Below are 19,466 nucleotides of genomic sequence, written 5' to 3' on the forward strand. Positions count from 1 at the left end.
TAGACCTCTACTGTGTTTCATTATGTTTCAAAGCGTTGTTAGATAAATTCAGTTCTTTTTAGGTTGATCTTGCTTAGCAGTTTGCCTTTATGGATCACCACGTGATGTATGATACAACTCCTAAATGCAGTCTAAGAATGATAAGCAAGCTTTTTCAATTCTTTCAACTTATGAAAATCTTAACTACTGAAGGAAAAGAAAGACATCATCTTTTCAAACAGATCATAGAGCACACACTGATGCACTTTCCTAAATCGACATGCAAACTGTCAAAATGCACATGCACAATGCAAGTATTTCTTTTCTTCTTCCTTAATGTTGATGTATTACAAAAAGAAAGTTGTTGTATAATTTCGAATTCAATTTCAAGCGAAAGCAAACAAGTTTTTGTCCAATAATCAAAAGAACACCTTAAGATTCACTCGTTTCAAACACGAGAAATACTGAAATCCAAACCATATAACGAAAGCAAATGCTCAAGCAGCTATGAACAGCAATAAACTAGCTCTTAGAATCACAACGACACTTTCTCACAGGTCTAGATCCAAGAGGTCACAGCAAGACTAGTTCACTTTCGCTATGGGAAACTGTGAATGAAAGCAAGAAATACAATAAGAACAATCACGGTTTCTTCATACAACTGAGGCAGAATGAAGGCAAAGAAAGGTAGTTTCAGCTGGGTATACAGGTTGACAACAGGCTGCAAAAACAATATTGAAAATTGGGCAACAGACAGGAGGGAACCCCAGTTGCACAAGGCAAAACTGGATCAGCGCAGGTGTTGCACTGTCAATCTGACATGCAGCGCAGGTAGCCCCTTCGGGACCTGCGTTGCAGCACAGGTAGCCTTTGCTGCAGCTGCACTGAAGAGACAACTCTCGTCTCTCTCAGATTCCGGGTCACAGTTTGCTCAAAAATCAATGGTTTTTGGCCAAATCAGAGGCTATCAGCCAAGTATACACTAGAGGATGATTAAGGAAGATGAACACTATCACAAAGAGCTAAAAAGAGTCCTTGTGGATCAGCTCTTCAAATCATAAACATGCCCAGCACTGGGCTAGAGTAGCTGCCCTCTACTTTGCATTCGAAGGATTCGGATGCAGTTCGATTCGGTACTCCCTTTGTTTAAGAAATGAATAGCAAGAAACACAAGCTACCAACAAGACACGATCCCCAGCGGAGTCGCCAGTCTGTTGTGGGGGAAAGTATCCAACTCGGAATGACCCTAACCCACTCTAAAGGTGACAGTTCCTTAGCAACAGCTGAAAGCAAAGCTATCTAAAGTTTCTTCTTTATGACATGCAAGGGATAGAAGGAAGAGATCCACTTACCGATGTCTTGCGCAAATGATCGATCCAATCTCCTTCGTTTGCCGCTTGCTCCCAGATCCAAGTCTTTTCACGGGCCCAGCTACACGAGATCCTGCAAATAAGACAAGAAAAGGAAACTACAAGAGGCATGCATTCATAATCGATTCAAGGATTAGCATAAATCAAAGACGCGAGTAAGACAATACACCATTGAAACACATGCGAATAGAAGAACCTCAAATGCTTTATTAATATATGGAAGTAAGGTTCAGGCGGTGATACAACCATGAGAGGTCCAATCCAACATCACCTTCCCGACGGAGAGAAATCTCTTCTTCACCTCCCTCAAGCAATCACCCAATAATCACAATGGTAAACCAACAGCAATTCTTTGCACTAAATTCCGGCCTCCAGATCCCATGGGATGAGATCCTTATATAGAGTTTTGGAGTGAAGATAAGTCAGCTTGATGTGTGACTTGTTGTCCTCTTCAACTCCAGTTGTTCTTCAGTCCTTCACTCGGAGTTTCTGCCTTCCACTTGGAGTTTTAGAAGCTCTTAACTCATCATTAGGCGAATCTTATGATCAAGTGCCTTTTTGGAAGCTTCCTGGGCACTGGCACATTGGGAAAAAGATTCCTCCACATGTCAAAGTACGCCCAGCGCAGGTAGCTTGTGTTGTACCTGCTATGCAGCGCAGGTAGCCCTTGTTGCACTTGCTATGCAACGCAAGTAGCCTTTGGAGCAGCTGCTTTGATCCAAAATTGACCTGTTTCTGAGTGTTTTTCAGTGGAGAACTGATCTGAAGTGCTGTGGTTTGCTGACCTTGTTCCTCTAGGGGTAGGAACAACATGTTTAGGGACTTTGGATCCCTTAGATTATTGACATTTCATGCTCTATGCTGTAAGGCACAAAAATGTCTATAACACTCCTCCCGAGGACTTCTCCTTAGACTTCTTCAATGGACAATTTGTAGCAAAGTGACCCATCTTGTGACAATGAAAGCATTTAACTTTCGTCATGTCCTTCTTCTTACCTCCATGATAAGAATCTGATTTGGAACGAGAAATTTTACCTTTCCCCTTCCTCACCTTAATCAATAAGGCACAATTCTCTTCATCATCAGTCTTTGATGAAGAGCCATCCCTGGTGTTCCTCCTGATCTCATCCTGCATCAAATCTGACCATAGTCATTCCCAATCTGGAAGCTTCTCTCGACCATTGACAGAAACCTGATAACTATGCCAACTCTTTGGGAGTCCAACAAGAGCAAGGCTCACCATATCTTCCTCAGAAAACGTGATTCCAACACTTCCAAGTTCATTCCAACATTGAGTGAACTTGGTCAAGGACTTTGGAATCATCTCGCCTTTCTCCATCTTGCTTTTACGAATTTTATCCTTTAGTGCCGACTTCCTTTGATCACTGTTATTCTAATACAAGTTCATCAATGTTTTCCACATAGCATGCAGGGTTTCCTTTCAATGGAGACTCAAGGCAATATGATCTCGAACTCCCTCAAGGATTATCCGCCTTGCCTTCACCACACACTTCTTCCACTCAGCCAAGTTTTGTGCATCAGTAGTTGTTGGCTTAGGAATTGCTTGTTCAACAAATTCCTTCAAGCCATTGTCCTCTAGCACAGCCTCCATCCCATCCCTCCAAGCTATGAAATTTGAGATGTCTTCCAAGGCATACTCAAGCCTCAACCCATGGAATGTCATCTACCGATCCTGAAGTATGTATTGCAAATTCGACTTTCACATGTAACCTAGAAACTCAAAACTTCGAAATCTCCTCTAGAGAGTTTATTTTAAATCAACGATATCTCCTTCATCCGAACTCTGATTCGACCGATTGTTTTTTCGAATTTGGCTATCTTTTTCCAAGGAATCTAGATCTACACTTTTTTTTTTCTTTTTGAAAATTTTGCACATAAATTCTCATATCTTCTCTGCAAACTCTCGGCCAAAAAAACAATATTGCTCCAATACCATATAGAAAATCCTGTAGATTCACAAGCTAATGCAATTTTCTAAAGCAAGAGACAAGAATATACTTCTACTCTTTACAGTGGAAGCCCATAGACATCGAGAAAACAATAATCAATAGAGGAAGAGAATCAAAGGCACATAAGACAATAAATATATGGGGAAAGACACAACTCAAAACCCCACTATATGTTTTGTATTAATCCAGAAAATCAAGATGAAATTACAATGCTTGTTCTCTCTAGAACAATCCTAACGCTCAGAAAATTTAATCTCCAACTCATAAGCAAGCTCAAGGCCAAAGCTTAGCCAATTCACAAGCTCTCCAAGTCTCTATTCCAATGTGTAATTCCTATGAAGAATGACTTGTATTTAAAGGGAAATAAAGCCTCTCAAAATAACGCAATCCCTCAAGGATCAGTTCTTGATTGCATGCACTATCAGCGAAACTTATAAAAATCTAAAACAATTAGTACACTCTCCCTACACTTTAGTCTCAACTGGGTCTTTCTCAAAATCGACATGCATGAGTTTCTGAGGAGTAAATATTCAGTTAACTAGAGTAGCATTGGTGGAGTTCATTAGTGTCACCACTGACTTATCTCACTATTAGTTCTCTCAATCAATTTTAGAACTAATTTAACTTAACTGACTCATGAAACTGAGCCTTTTATTTTACAACTCATGATTAAGTCACACTAGTCTCCTACAAAGTAGGGAGAACATATACATGACTTCCAAAAGACTTCCAACTCAATTTTCCTAAGTTAAGTAAGTTTAATAAACTTAATTTAACTATTTTAAGTTGCTATGAGAATAGAATTCAAATTTAATTCACAGTTTAGTTCAAGGACAAATTAAACCGAAAAGCTTTGCAAACAAAGTATTGATCATAGTTGTTCTATAGTTGGATGGATTATTAATGTCTCCACTTTTAAAAAGGGGTATTGCTAGGCTAGTTGTCCAGTTGGGAATCCTCACTGAATGATGTTGTTGAATATTTCCATGATGTGCGGTGCAATAACGTTCATTCCCCATTTTAGATACTCCACTTGAAGTTCAACCAAGTCCTTTGCCTTTCTTGTTTTCAGCTTCTTAATTCCATTATCCACCTCTTATAATGTGAAGAGCTTTGAAGTTGTGTTGATCCTAGGGGGGCTCCACCTCAAATTCTTTCTCATAGAGTTGTCTTGCATATTCAAACCATTGATTGGCTGTAATATTATTTTCAATTTGCTTCTTCTTTGGTTGTAGTTCCTACCAGAAAAGTTTTGGATTATTCTTGCTTAAATATATTAACTATTCTCTCCTTGTTTGCATGAACTCATCCTTTTTCCTTTTTAGTATCTCAAATGAATTAATTAAATAAAACATACTTGCTATTCTTGGATTCATTAAGGGTAGACAATGAACATTGTTGGGGAACTATCTTTTATAAAAACACATTGGGTGTAATATATTAGTTTTCATATTTTTTTATTTAACTTAAATTAAATTAAGTTAAATTATATATATATATATATATATATATATATATATATATATATATATATATATAATTATAATTTAACTTAATTTAGTTGTTTTTAGTGCAAATTTTTGGACTTTCTTGTGCTGGAATCGGATAGAAAATTTTTAGGTGAAATATTGATTTGTGTTATTTAAACTGGTTTTTTTCACTGTATATATGGACTCAACACCCTGAAAAACCCTAGAGCAATTTGATTGTGCAGGAATTACCCATCAATCTTGTGATTTCAATAAATTCTTGACAAATTTTAGAGAAATTAGACCGGAAAAAAAACTGGAAAAATTTCTAAAAATTCGCACTAAAGACAAATATATATATAAATTAAAAAGTATTGTTTTTAAAAAATATAATAATAAGAAAGGAATAAATGTGCATGCTAATTAGGAGTATTTTCTAACAAGTTTGTTTTTTAAAGGTATTATTTTAACTTGTATATTTTATTCAAAAAAGTTTCTTGACTCATTTATTATCATAAGACATTTGCAATTTGGATTAAAATTTATATTTAATAGAATTACACAATTTAGTTGAAAAATAAATTAGATTGAATGCTTCCATATATTACTACATAACAACAAATTGATTAAATTCATATATATATATATATATATTAAAATTGTTTAAAATTAAAAGATAATTTGTCAACCAACCAATTTCCTAATTATGAGCATGTTAATCCTTTTGTGTTTTGTACTGAAAAATCTTTTTGTATTTGATAAACCTCTTTGTGAAGGGATATTTTGAAATTGTAAACTGTGAAAAACAAATTATTGCAGCGCTTTGAAAAAGGATGATCTATTTATATTCAACTATGGATTATCTACTTATATAACCCATTTGTGTAACTTTGCCATATTATTTGATATAAATAATATTCATTATTTTTTATAAATCAAGTACAATTTTTTAAATTCATTATATTGTAATAATAATTTAATTTAAATTAAGTCTTGAGGATTAGTTTTATTGGTCGAGTCTTTATTGTTGAAGTACTTTCTCTATTGAGAGGTCACTTTCTCTTGACAATTTGGGAGTTAGGCTCCATATAAATCTAGAAAACTTAAATATGAGATCTCATAATTTACATAATACTTCATAACATAACTAGTCACCAACGATCTAACTAGATATAAAGTTCACCTAATTAATTTTCACAAGATTTATGATGACTTTAGAAAATTTGTGATTATTTGTGTTAAATTAAAAAAAAAAAAGAAAAAAACCATTTTAAAATTTCAAACTTTTAAAAAGATGAAAGTGAATATATTAAATAATAAATTATGATTTTCCCAAAAAAAATTGAGAAAAAAATATCTACTCATCAGTTATTTGAAAGCCTGAAACAAGTTTTATTAGAAATTTCCAAAAAGTAAAAATGAACCTGTTAATTTTCACAAAATAATTGTAAAATTTAATAAATTTTAAAAATGTAACCAGATACAAAGTCTACTTGATTGACTTCCCTTGATTTAGCAGACTTCCCTTGATTTTTTTTTTTTTTTTTTCAAAGGTGGAAAAACCTATCAAACTCAGTTTTGTCAAACCAACAGTGAGGACAGCCATCTCTGGCTGCTATCCGCGAATGTCAGTTGACACATCACTGTTATCAAGGAAAACCACGCCACCTGAAATAACCCGCTGGTGGTCCGTAAGGGAGCAGGCTTTCACTCCTGCCAGATGCCTCTGGGTCTTGGGCCGTTAACCTGTTTCCTTACGTCCGAGGAAGACGAGCTCTTAGCCAAGCAGAAGCAGTTTTAGGGCATACTCCAGGCCCAAGACTTCCCTTGATATATGGTATTTTTTTTCTTTTAAATTAAAGAAAAACTATTTTTTATTAAAAAAATAAAAGTGAAAATATTATATGATTAGGATTGTTATTAAATTAAACTAAAACAAAATTTTATTTTTTTTGGGTGGATAAGTTGTAAAATTGTTTTTGCTGAGCTAAAAACTTGTTTTCCTCAAACGTATATTATATTTGATATTTTAAATTATGACTTCGATATATTGTATTTGATATATTAAATTATTTATATAATATAAATGGATTAATTTATATAAAATTGAGTTTTTGTTAAATTTTAAATGTAAATTAAATTTCATGAGAAAAGATTTAAAATTTAAATTAAATTTTATGAGAAAAAATTAAAAATATTTAATTTATGTGAAATTTAATTTTTATTAAATTTTAAATTAAAACTAAATTTTAGAAAATAAAATTAAAAATAAAATATTATATTGATAAATGTTAAATTAGTTTTTTATTAATTTAATAGTTAAAATAATTAATATATATTTGATGATGATGATGGTGGTGGTTAACATCCGCTGAGACTAAACAATGGTCTATCGGACCTAAAGAAACAAATTATTTATTTTGATTTAAGATTTGATTCCTATGCTCAAAAAACTGGGAGAGAAGCCTCCCGAGCTCACTATAATTTTGACATTGTAAAAGGCTAGGAAGGTCAGTATTGTAACAAAGATTGTGAAACTGAGATCTAATGTGGTTGTACGCGGGGCACTCTAAGAGGAAGTAGTTTTCATCCTCGATGTTCCTATTCTCACATATATGGCAGATCCTTTCCATCCATGGCGTTTCAGGAACTGCCCAACGATTTGTTTCACTATGGAGCTCATCAGAATTTGTTCTAATCTTTGCTATATTAATTTTCTTCTTTGAGCTAGTTAAAATAGAGAGATACTTTTGATCTTCTAGGGTGGGGTTGATGACCTTCTTATAATAACTTAATTTTCTTTTAGCCGCTAAATCTTTCTCACACCACATTTTTTCTTTGAACTTAGAAGTAACAATATCCTTAATGTTATTTATGTTTTACAATGCATCATTTTCATTGATCTCCCAATAGTTTAACCAGACCCTTGTGTCTTTATGCCACCCTCGATTGAGCCTTAGGTCATTTTGGTTGGAATTTAAAGCTATCTTAGAAAGTCTATGATCGTCTATGTTATTGAGTTTGTGCTTGTACAACAGAAACCTAAGCATAGCTAGGCTCTCAATAGGGGAAAGACCTGCTTCTATAAGGAGAATAGGATAGGGTGTATACTTCTAATTTTCAGGTTATAAGTTATAAAACGCTTCTGGATTTGTTCAATCTTTCTCCATGATTCTCTAGAGATGCTACAACCCCAAACCTCACAGCCATATAAGATAACAGGAGTGACTAAAGTTTCAAAGAGGAATTTCTTTTTATTCCACATTACAAGGTTTGTTATTTTACAATTATTTTCAAGACCAAAATAAGCTTTCCACCCCCCATTAATCCTTTTCTTAATGCTATGGTTCCAGTCGAGCTTGTGATGAATATCAATTCCTAGGTACTTGTAAGAATACACTTCCTCCAAGTTATTATTTTCATACATAAAATTAGCATAAGTGTCCTTCTTGGATTTGATAATCATAACTTTTGTTTTGTCAGTGTTAACAGTCATACCCATGGTAGAGTAGAATCCTTAAGAAGCTTGAGTTTCTTATCAAGATCAGATGGGCACCTTGCCAAAAGAACAATATCGTTAGCATAGAGAAGAAGGATGAAGACTATCCCAGCTAAGATCGTGCCATCACATCCTGCTTCCTCTAAATAGCCTTCGAGCTTATTGATGTAACTTTTGTTTTGTCAGTGTTAATAGTCATACCCATGGTAGAGCAAAAATCCTTAAGAAGCCTAAGTTGCTTATCAAGATCAGATGGGCACCTTGCCAAAAGAACAATATCGTCAGCATAGAGAAGAAGGATGACGACTATCCCAGCTAAGATCGTGCCATCACATCCTGCTTCCTCTAAATAGCCTTCGAGCTTATCGATGTAAATGCCAAATTGGGTAGGGGAGAGAGGGCAACCTTGTTTAACTCCGATGTTACACTTAATATCTTTCAACCACCCCTCATTGCTCTTTAGCTTGGCAATTACATTCTCGTATAACCTTATAGTGGCAGCTCTCAACTCGAGAGGAACCTTTAGCTCTTCTAATCTATTCCAAAGGTTGTATCTAGGAACCGTATCGAAAGCCCTTCTAAAGTCCACAAAGCAAAAAAATAAATTGGATTCATCATTACGACATTTCTCTGCAATGATCCTAAGCATAATAAGTTGGTCTGTTGTTGAGTGATGCCTTCTGAAACCTGCTTGGCCTTTAGCCCGCTTACCTTCACTTTCAAGCCATATGCTTAACTTATTTTCCAAAATACTACCATATAACTTGGCTAAGAGAGGGCTAATCATAATTTTCCGATAATTAGATGGGTTATTTGTATCCCCACTTTTAAAAATAGGGATAATGAGGCTCTCAATCCAAGGTTGAGGGAACCCTTGCTTGACTGCTTGATTGAAAAGCCTGTGGATGTGGGGGATGAGGACAAGACCTCCAATTTTTAAGATTTCTGCCTGGTAACCTTCAATGTCCTTAGCTTTCCCATTAGCGAGGCGATTAACCCCAAACATAATGTCTTCTAAAGAGAAAACTTCTTTCGTTGTGAGAAGGGTTTCCAAATTATCGATGACATTTGGATATTCATAAAGCTTTTTAAGATAGGAATTCCAATCGTGAAGAGCAATTCTATTATTATCCTTAGTCTTCCTAGTCAGAATCTGCCTCCAAAATTTCTTAGGAGCTACCTTAGAGAGGTGTAAGAGATTCTCCTGTCTTTGACGAATGTACTGCCTCTTTTTCCTTTTAGTTAGGGCTTTGTATATTTTTAACTTGTCCATTTTAAGAGATTGATCAACAACTTCCTTAATTGCTCTCCTCACACTTTTACAATCTTTGTCATACCATGGATTGGTTTTGCTATTTCTTTTATTATTTGAAACTTCAATTGAGAACTTGTTAATAGAATATGAGAGGGTTGTAGTAAAATTATGATAGAGGTCTTCTATGTTGTCTATACTAGATAAAGGAAGCAAATTAGTTTTTAATTCATTTAGAAAGAGATCATTTTTATTTCTATCAAATATTAAGTTCTTTTGGCTGTAAGTATTATTTTCTATAGGAACTCTATGCATGACAAAATTGAGAGTTATAAGTAAAGACCTATGATCAGAGTCAGGTTCGTGGTCATTTAAGATGTCAAAATTTATTATTTCGTTATATAATGGGAGTTCGGAAATAACGTAGTCTACCACGCTGCTACCAAGTCCATGGATGTAGGTCATCTTGCTAGAATTGGGCCACTTCTTTAGACCGTTGCAAATTATGAGATCCTGAGCACTACAAAGCTTGACTAGCTCCGACCCAAACAAATTTTCCCCGAGGTCTTCAGAGCTCATTTTGTACCTGCTAGCCATAGTAGGGTCTTCATCTAACCAAGATTAGGGTTGGAATGATTGCTTAGAATAATAGCTTGGTTGTTTGAAGTTCGAGCATTAAAGTCACCTATTAAAAGGATGTTAACGTCATTCCTTAGGCTAGAAATATCATTCTCTAAACCATTGTAAGGGTTAGTTTTATCTAGATTCTTCTTCTTATAGAAGTTAGAATTGATGGGGGGGAAATAACATATTGCTATGTAGGACTTTTTATTATTAATGTCTTTGATCTCTATCCAACTATATTGGTTGTGAGGGTCATTTTTATAAATCCTAACATGGGAGGAGATGTTCTTCTTAATGTAACAAGCTATTCCCCCAATGCCTCTACGGGAGGATCGCTTATTCCAAGTAGACCCTAGCGTAAAGCCATCTATGTTAGGGACCTTAGATTCTTCATGCTCCCAAGTTTCAACAAGCAAAATAATATCAACATCATTTGAAATCCAACTTAGCTTGGGGCCTTTGTTCCATGGGAAGCCCTGATATATATATAATAATATATATACATATATATATATATATATATAGGAGAGGTTCTTCCGTTTGCGACTGCAGGTAAACACGTTTATGAAGGCATGTCGTTAAGCTGCGGCTGTGGTTCTTATATTTTAATAAGCTGTGCTTTTTCCTTCTACGACTGCGATTCTCAGATCTACGTTATTTTTTATTTTTTTTGAAGACTACGTTCAACATTCTCCATAATGATCACCGATCTCAGATCTGCGAAAATAGATCTGTGAGCAAGTCTTTTTTTGACGTGGGCATCCTAGATCGAGTGGTTCATGAAGCAAAAGTTGGTGATTTATTTTTCCTGTTGGGTTCTAGATCCAATCTTTTGCCGCTAGATCTAGATCTAGATCTAATCTTCTTTGCGGCTGGGTTCTAGATCTAATCCTCTGTGGCTAGATCTAGATCTAATCTTCTGCCTTATTTCTCTGGGATTGGGTCTCAGCTTTCTACGGGAAAATATGGCTCCCAGCTTTGCGAAAATAGTTGTTGGCTCAGTTCCGTCCACTTTTGGAGGGCAAGCTCCTGCGCATATCGTCAGTGAAGCCCCAGCTCCCATTGTCCAGGTGGTCCAGGCCTCACTCGATGAGGCTTTGAAGTTTTTCGAAAGTGCCCTAATTTGCCGGTTCAATGGTTTTTGGCCGCGGTTGACAACTCTCCACAATTGGATCTCGGAGGTATGGAAGCCTGTCATTTCTGATGAAATTAATATCTACCCCTGTGCTAGGGGTTTCTTTATAGTAGATTTTGAAAATCCTGAAAGCAGACAATGTATTCTAGATTCCAGCCCTTGGTTTTGGGAAAACTCAGGCCTATTCATGAAGCCATGGAACCCATCATTCGATCCCTCAACCGTAGTCATAACTTCAGCACCAGTTTGGGTGAGATTGCCAAGCCTACCCTTGCATCTCTGGAATCTCTCCTCGCTAAAAGCCATTGGAAATGCAATTGAGAAATTTCACTGCAGGTGCCCAGAAACAGAGGAATATGCCAGAACCACCTATGCACGCATTTGTGTGGAAATGGACTTCAGCGCCAGATTCCCAGCTGAAATAAACCTAACAAGTAAAGAATATGTGTGGAACCAGAAACTCGATTATGAAAGTGTCCTCTTCAGATGTCGATCCTGCTTTGAGACGGGCCATCTAGCCAAAAATTGCCCAAAAGCCTCCCAGAAAAATTCTGCTAGAAAAAACCACCACAGATCTACATGGTAGGAAGGAGCACAAAAAGAACACTACACTGTCATCAAAGAAGAATACTCTAGAGAAAACTCTGAATCACAAGAAAGAAACAACTCTCAAGACAAGTAGGGAGAAAGCCTCGCCCAACAACAAAAAAGTGAACTCGACAACCCCTCAAGCATCAACAGTTATGAGGATTCGGATACCGCACAAAATAAATCGTCATTTAACAGCGAAGCAGATCTCCTAGACCAAACTTCTTCTCCGTCTATCTTCAAGAGGACGAACACAATAGATCGCGAAGCTAAGACACCAATGTCCCAAGAACCAGAAGAGATGAAGGAGATGCAAGAAATAAGAAGTTAGAAGACCGTAGAGAAAAAAAAGAAAGCTACAACATCAATCTCGCCAAGAAAGACAAGGAGCCAGACAATTAAAAACTAAGAAAATTATAGGTCCGATAGACCAATTTGGTCTCAGTGGACGTTAACCACTATTATCATCATCATCATAAGATTAAAAAATATAATCAAATACATTGTATGTGACATTTAAATTATTTATGAAATATAAATGAGCTTCTGTATATAAAATTTATTTTTCATTTAAATTAAGGTTTAAATTCCAACCAAAAAAAGTTTAAACTCTAACAAAAAAAAGTTGAAAATGAAAATTAAGTGTAAACTCAACCTAATTTATATTTATATTTTTTTAAACAATATATATGATACTACTTTTAGTTTTGTAAAAATTAAAAGATTATTTCATTTCAAATATCTCCACTCCATTGAAAATTCAGTTTTATCTTTTTTTGGTTGAAAATTCAGTTTTATCTTTTTTGTTTTTGTGTGTTAAAATATCATTTCATTTCCAATATCTCCACTCCATTGAAAATTCAGTTTTACCCTTTTTGTGTTGAAGTATTTGATGTATTTAAAACTTTAAGAAAAGCCTCACCTATCACTTCACCTCTCCATTATTTCCTTTGGTATTTTAAGAATTACTTAGGCACATCGAAAACATGAGCCATGGTTGATATATTGGGATAGGCGGGTGCCAACCTGAGCAAATCCAAAGTCCGCCACGTGAAATCTCGCGCTACCTGCTTGCTCTCCCTTCTAATTGTCCACCTGTACACACTCTTTGACGAATACCAGACATTCTCATAAAGCCATATGGACGCTACTCAGCCAACCTGTCAAATACACGTAATCAAATCCATTTTTTTTAATTTATTTATATATTTAGTTTGTCCACGCTGTCAAGCCTTCCTAAATAAGAAGGGGAGGAGGACCATTTGTTTGGTGTACAGACTTCACCCTCATCTAACTTTCTCCCCCAATTGCTGCATCTTCTTCACACGCCATGATATTCAGTCTGTTACAGTGAATCTATAAGCTCTGCCAATCAAGAATTGCTCTAACAGATCCAAATCCAGAGGAGCATTGATGGCCTCACAGTGCATGGAATCTATTCACAGCTGCCATTTCCAGCTCAAGACTCAGAGTTCAAGTTCCAGAAGGCAGTCAGAAGAATCATGCAGAAGCATAACCAGAGCCTGCAGGTTGCCATTAATTCCATCAAAGAAGAAATTCATGATTGATGTACCCATAGTCTGCTGCAACCAGAAATACCATGACCCATCAAGGGAGTTACAGGCTAGATCCATGCTCATCTCTTCTCTATCAGCCCCTGCAGACAGATTTTCTCCTCCTCCTCCCACTGGAGAGAAACTTGATCAATGGATGAAACAATCAATAATTGAGGTATTTATAATTTTATCATCATTCCCTAGGAGCAACATGTTGTGTTGAAACTAATTGTTTCTTCTTCATGCTATTTGTTTAGGTTGATTTATTTTGTTTTTTGGTTGATTAAGATCAAATATTGGCATATAGAGTTCATAGTTTTATCTGCTCATAGTTATGATCTATCACAAGAGAAACTAAACCAACGACAATAAAAATTACTTACTAGTGTTCTATCTATCAAAATACTGAAAGATACAGATTCAATGTTAACTATTTTACATTTAAACAGTCTCTGATTATCTATTACTGTAAATGGTTTTATTGAATTCTATGAGTGGTGAGGCAGATTGTGAATCATATACAAGATGCTCCTTTTCTACATTACGTGTTCGACAAAGAATCTCCATTGCCAGGGAGATGGCAGAAAGTACCTGCAACTTATATTTCCCAGGACGGAGGAGGAGCAGAGGAGAGGTGGGGCATACTTAGAAATTATATAGCACATATTTGTCCAGATGCAATGATCTATGTACAGAAGTTGAATTCTGGCTGCAAATGCAAATACTGCACTGCTCATGGTATGAGTTATAACATGAGAGGATCAGGAGAAGGAAAAGGAGAGCAGGAAGAAGGCAGCACAGATATATGGGGTTTGATCATCCAAGGTAGAGGGGGTGGGGTCAGTTGCTGTGCTTCCTATATTCTGAAGACCACAAGGTTTGTATCAGCAAATGGGTGCTGGACACAATTCTCTCTGGTCAGAGCAAAATGCTTTGGTGAATGCCCATGTACTCAGTTTATTCGTTCATGGCTTTCCCAGTCCCACCAGCTCTGAATTTTGATTCACCTTCATGCAATTCATAATTGCTGGATCTTTTACTGTATTTCAATGGATGTTATATGTAATTATTGCTTGAATTTATTAGCAGAATAAAGGTGCATCAGATGATTTGGATGTTATATGTCATTATTGATTGAATTTTTTAACAGAACAAAGGTGCTTCAGATGATTTGGATGTTATATGTCATTATTGATTGAATTTTTTCAGCAGAATAAAGGTGCGTCAGATGATTTGATAACTTAGTGGTATATTTGATTTATATTTTGGATTTTTTTTATTAAATTAAATTTGATTATTATTATTATTTATTTCTTTATTCATATTATATGAATTGAGTTACAAGTTTGTTAAGTAAATTATTTTGAAAAATAATAAATATAAAATTGGTTAATCTTATACATCATATTTTTTTTTTAACAATATTAATTTTAATATTTAAAATAAAAATAATTATATATATTATTATTATTCTATTATTTTAAGATTTAAAATAAAAATAATTACATATATTATTATTATTATATTATTTTATGGTCACTCCAAGTTAGACACCAAATTGGTGTGAGACTTCTTGTTTATGGGAAATGGACCCATCTTAACGCAGTAATTTGACTGCTATGTCTATGAAGGCATACATACTCTACTCTTCCAATTTTGAACCTATAATTTCTTAAAAAGAAACACATACTCTTAACCAATAAACCTATATATATTATAAATATAATATATTAATTTAAAATTATAATTTTTATTCTTTATAAGATTTATTTCCAAATTTTATTTATTAATAGTACAACTATGACTACATACATACATACATACATACATAAAAAAATCCAATTTACAAATAATCAAAAAAATAAAAAATAAAAAAAACAAATACCAATTACTTAGTTCTTAGGTTGATGCATATGACAACATTGTTAGAATTAAGATTTTCTTATTTCCTTTGAATTGCTTTTATTACTAAGGCGGCAATGCTGACTTTTATTACCAAAGTTGTTATGAATATATTTAAAAGTAAATATATGATATTTAAAGTTAAGGTTGTTGCTGTTAAAGTTTATTATTTTTTATAATTTTAAGGTTAGATTTGTATGTTATTTTATGAAAAACACAGAGGGAGAGATATAGAAAATGTTATTTTATGATAATAGAAATGATGTGAAGATGAAATGTGTATGTTTTTTTAATAATGAAATACAAGAAAAGAGGTGAAAATTATGAGGAAAGATGAAGAAGGAAAAAAAAAGAGAGATGAGAGAAGATGAAAAAGAGAGCTGAATGGGTATGAATTTTTTGAGAAAGAAAATAAGGAAATATTGAAAAAGGAAAACTTGGGAGAGAAAATAATATGGGAAAAAATGGGAGAAAAGAGAAGAGAAGAGGAGGGGAGGGCAGCGGAATAAGAAAATGAAGAAGAGGGAGAGAAGAGAATAGGAAGATGAAGGAGGAGGAATATAAAAAACGAGGGGAAAAAGAGGGAAATAAGAATAGGAAGAGGAAGGGAGGGGAATAAGAAAATGAAGAAGAGGGAGAGAAGAGAATAGGAAGATGGAGGAGGAATAGAAAAAATGAGGGGAAAAAGAGGGAAATAAGAATAGGAAGAGGAAGGCGCAGAAGAAGGAGGATGGAAGAAAAAGGAATGAAGGGGGTGGGGGAGAGGAGAAATAAGAAGGGGAAAAGAGGAAGAAGGAAGGAGGGCCAAGGAGGAGGAAGAGTTAAACATTTTTTTTTAATTCTTCACTTTTGTTAAAATGATTTTTCATATTTTTACAATTTTCCTTAAAAACCATCTTACCTTTAATATAAGGGGACCTAAAAAGTATTTGTTTCAAACCCAAATTCTCCCAATAAATTTGACAACTAGGTTCACACAATCTTTAGACAAATCTCAAATGGAAAAAGATTGCATGAATAATTTGAAATAAATCTAAGAAAGTGACTTCAAAGTCATTTACATTCAAAAATGCAGTAGGAGGATCTAAAATAGGTTTTTTATCCCTATTGTATTTATGTCCCTCCCACATCCTTCATATGCAACCCTCTTGTCTCCTTTATGAGTTTCCTTCATCCATTGTCAATGTATCCTACGAGTGAATCCCTCTTGCATCCTCCCCATATCCTTGTTTGGTCTTGGTTGTATCTTTTTGGCATCCTCTTTTCAGCTAAGATATTTAACTCTTTTATATTTCTTATTTGTTAATTAATTCATTATTATAGCAAATTTAACAATCATCAAATTTATTAGTTATGTACTTAATTATTCACTTAATGAATCCTGAAGAGTTGCCTCAATCAATTGAACCCCCCAACCCAAATGATCCAGGTGGATATTAGTGGCCACCCGCCTATTCCACTTAGACCCCCAACATTGTTTCTTTCAGTTTCTTTAATTGTAGCACAATTGACTATTTTTGGCAGTTATTTGGGTCGAGAACTTCCAGAGCCGTTTTGAGGCCCTAAATGACTTTTTTTGGAAAATAGACAAACTTGGAGCTTACTAAAAGAATTTGTAGTCAAAAGTTGTAGTACTCAAATAGATATTTCTAATGAGGTATCAATTTTTCAAACGGAGATTGTATGCCAAAATTATGACCCCAGGAAGTTTATGTACCAATTTACCCCAACAGAGGCTATAGACTTTTGGCGCTTCATCTCTTAGGGTTAGGTTTTTAGATGTTTACAGTTTTCAATAGTGTCTCAATAATAAATAGGCCTTTGAGCCTCATTGTAACACAGTTAAGAAGACATGTAGCTGCCAAATCTCTTCTCAGAGATAAGCTACCATCACCTCAGCTAGTTTATTTCCATTCTGCATGTAACCATTTTTAGTACTTTGTTATTAATGAATTGAAGTTTTGTTTTCATTGTAGCTTTGTGTTTCTGTTATATATGTATTTCATTTCATTCCTTCATCATAAATCTAGATTACTGGTATTAGAGCAGTCTACTCTTTCTTTAATTTTTTGTGCATGTCCCCAACAAGGTCAAGGTGTAAGGAGTTGGGAATTGAATCGGTTGAGCCTTTGGAAGACCGTCCCCACTAACATTGATGGCCTCCCATGGCGGAAGAAAAGAAAGACAAGGGACCAGGAGATCCTATCAAACTGTTGTTCGAAGAAGCCCTCGAGCGGAAAAAGAACAAGATGATAAACAACTTTTCCCAAATCCTTTGGCGAATGCCCACGGGGGATGCATCTTCATCCAACAGTCATTTTGGAGGCACCACCCCATTCAAGGTACATGTTAACTTCGATATCCTTATATTTGAAGGTCAAATAGATGCAAATGTTGTAGATAAATGGTTGAATCTATTGGAGGGTTATTTTTCAATTCATATTTTCTCCGATAAGGAAAATATTACTTTTGCACTGCTTAAGATTGCCCCCTATGTCAAGAACTAGTAGGAAACTTACTGTGAGAAAAGGGTTGAGGATCCCTCTCTGTTTAAGCCACACCCTCTTGAAATTGTTTCCGAGACACTGTCGAAGAACAATATTACCCTATTTGGAGCTATGAGGACAAGTACATACAATGGACCACACTATGACAACAAAGGGACCAAGATGTGCATGAGTTCACAAATATTTTTCATACTTTATGCATAAAGCTAGGGGTGAAAGACTCTTAGCGACATTTGGTGCTCAAGTACTACGATTATCTACATAAATACATTCAGGAAGAAATGGAGTTCCTCAACATCTCCTTGCTTGGTGCAACATATCGATATGCTGCCAAGATTGAACAAAAATTTAAACAAAAGAAGTGTGACTTTGGATCTGCGAATCATAAGTAGAGAAAGAGTACCCCCAAACTGCAGAACAAAGGATAGAGCCAAGGTGGAGTAGCCCAGAACAACCCATCGAAGCCGCAAGCAAAGAATGTCACCACGAAGACAAATAAGGGCATAGGAAAGTGGCGTGATTTCCACTAGAGCCCCACTCACAACACAAATGAGTGTCGTGCCAAGAAGTCATTGGTGGTCAAGATAAAAGTTTCAGAGTCCAATGCATGCTCTGATTCTAAGCTATAACCCAATAAGGGTAATGACAAGGGGAAGAAAATTATTAACACAAAATCCAGTACTATTGTTGCCACCACTAAGTTCTAGAAGGTCGAGCCTGAAGATCCAGAGGAGGGGGAGTGTCTCTTCCACTCATAGATGTGGGGGAAGGATTCTCCACTATAATTCATTATCTACACTGGGATCCAAAAGAGCCTCATTTCAGCAGAGGTCGCTAAAAGGTCGGGTTTGCCAACCACACCACACCTACCACCATACACCATCGGGTGGCTCCACCAAGGATGAGATCTCTGTGTCAGCCAATAGTACTACCTTCCCTACAACATCAAGCCCTTCATAGATGAGGTACTGTGTGATGTTTCTCCTCTTGAAGTTTGTGATGTGTTATTAGGCCAACCATACTTGTGGAAACATCATGTTTATGTATGAGTTTGGGCCTTGCACTGTTATTATTACTTTAGGAAATAAGTTATAAAGGATACCAAAGGTAGCCCTGCCTACGGTTATATCTTTGGACTCTATTAAGCAATGTAGTAAGATCATCTCCCAGACCAGGAAATTTATTTTCTTTCTGATTCAATCTCAAAGTAAGGGGAAGATAATGGCCACATCCATGGCCCTTGACAAGGGTTCCTCCATGTAGCAGAAGTAGATGGATAACATCTTAAAGAATACAGGGACATCTTCTACTCACCCACAAGGGTACCTTTTAACTATCAAGTTAAACATTCAATTGATTTGACTCCCAGAGCACCTCTACCCAATGGGTCAACATACCAATGCTCCATTATGGAAAATGAAGGAAACAAGTGACAAATGTAGGAGTTGGGGGCACATCCGATGAAGTTCCTCACCTTGTGGGAGCCCTATTGTACTTGTACAAAATAAGGATGAAACCAGGAGGCTCTGTATTAATTATCGGGCACTAAACAAAATCACTATTAGGAATAGCTATCTAGTCCCACATATTGATGACCTTCTTGACCAGCTCAAGG

At 35.5% G+C, this 19,466-nt stretch overlaps 1 protein-coding gene across 1 annotated transcript; it reads left to right on the plus strand.

The window, feature by feature from the left end:
- Nucleotides 1-13,142: 13,142 nt before the first annotated feature.
- On the plus strand, nt 13,143-14,551 carry LOC149222821 (uncharacterized). Its single transcript, XM_089383178.1, has 2 exons — nt 13,143-13,617; nt 13,949-14,551. The coding sequence occupies exons 1-2, from the start codon at nt 13,300-13,302 to the stop codon at nt 14,435-14,437; spliced, it is 807 nt and encodes a 268-aa protein (XP_089239304.1). The 5' UTR covers nt 13,143-13,299; the 3' UTR covers nt 14,438-14,551.
- Nucleotides 14,552-19,466: the final 4,915 nt, after the last annotated feature.

Source organism: Pinus tabuliformis, chromosome Q (assembly GCF_031772625.1).
Source record: "Pinus tabuliformis cultivar Carrire ecotype Pingquan chromosome Q, CPIR1, whole genome shotgun sequence".
In the NCBI taxonomy this organism is placed as follows: domain Eukaryota; kingdom Viridiplantae; phylum Streptophyta; class Pinopsida; order Pinales; family Pinaceae; genus Pinus; species Pinus tabuliformis.

Excerpts from the sequence above, each read along its gene's own strand:
- LOC149222821 (XM_089383178.1), top strand. The coding sequence starts at position 13,300 with ATGGCCTCACAGTGCATGGAATCTATTCACAGCTGCCATTTCCAGCTC. Across the intron at positions 13,618-13,948 it reads TGAAACAATCAATAATTGAG|ATTGTGAATCATATACAAGA; the intron begins GTATTTATAATT and ends GTGGTGAGGCAG.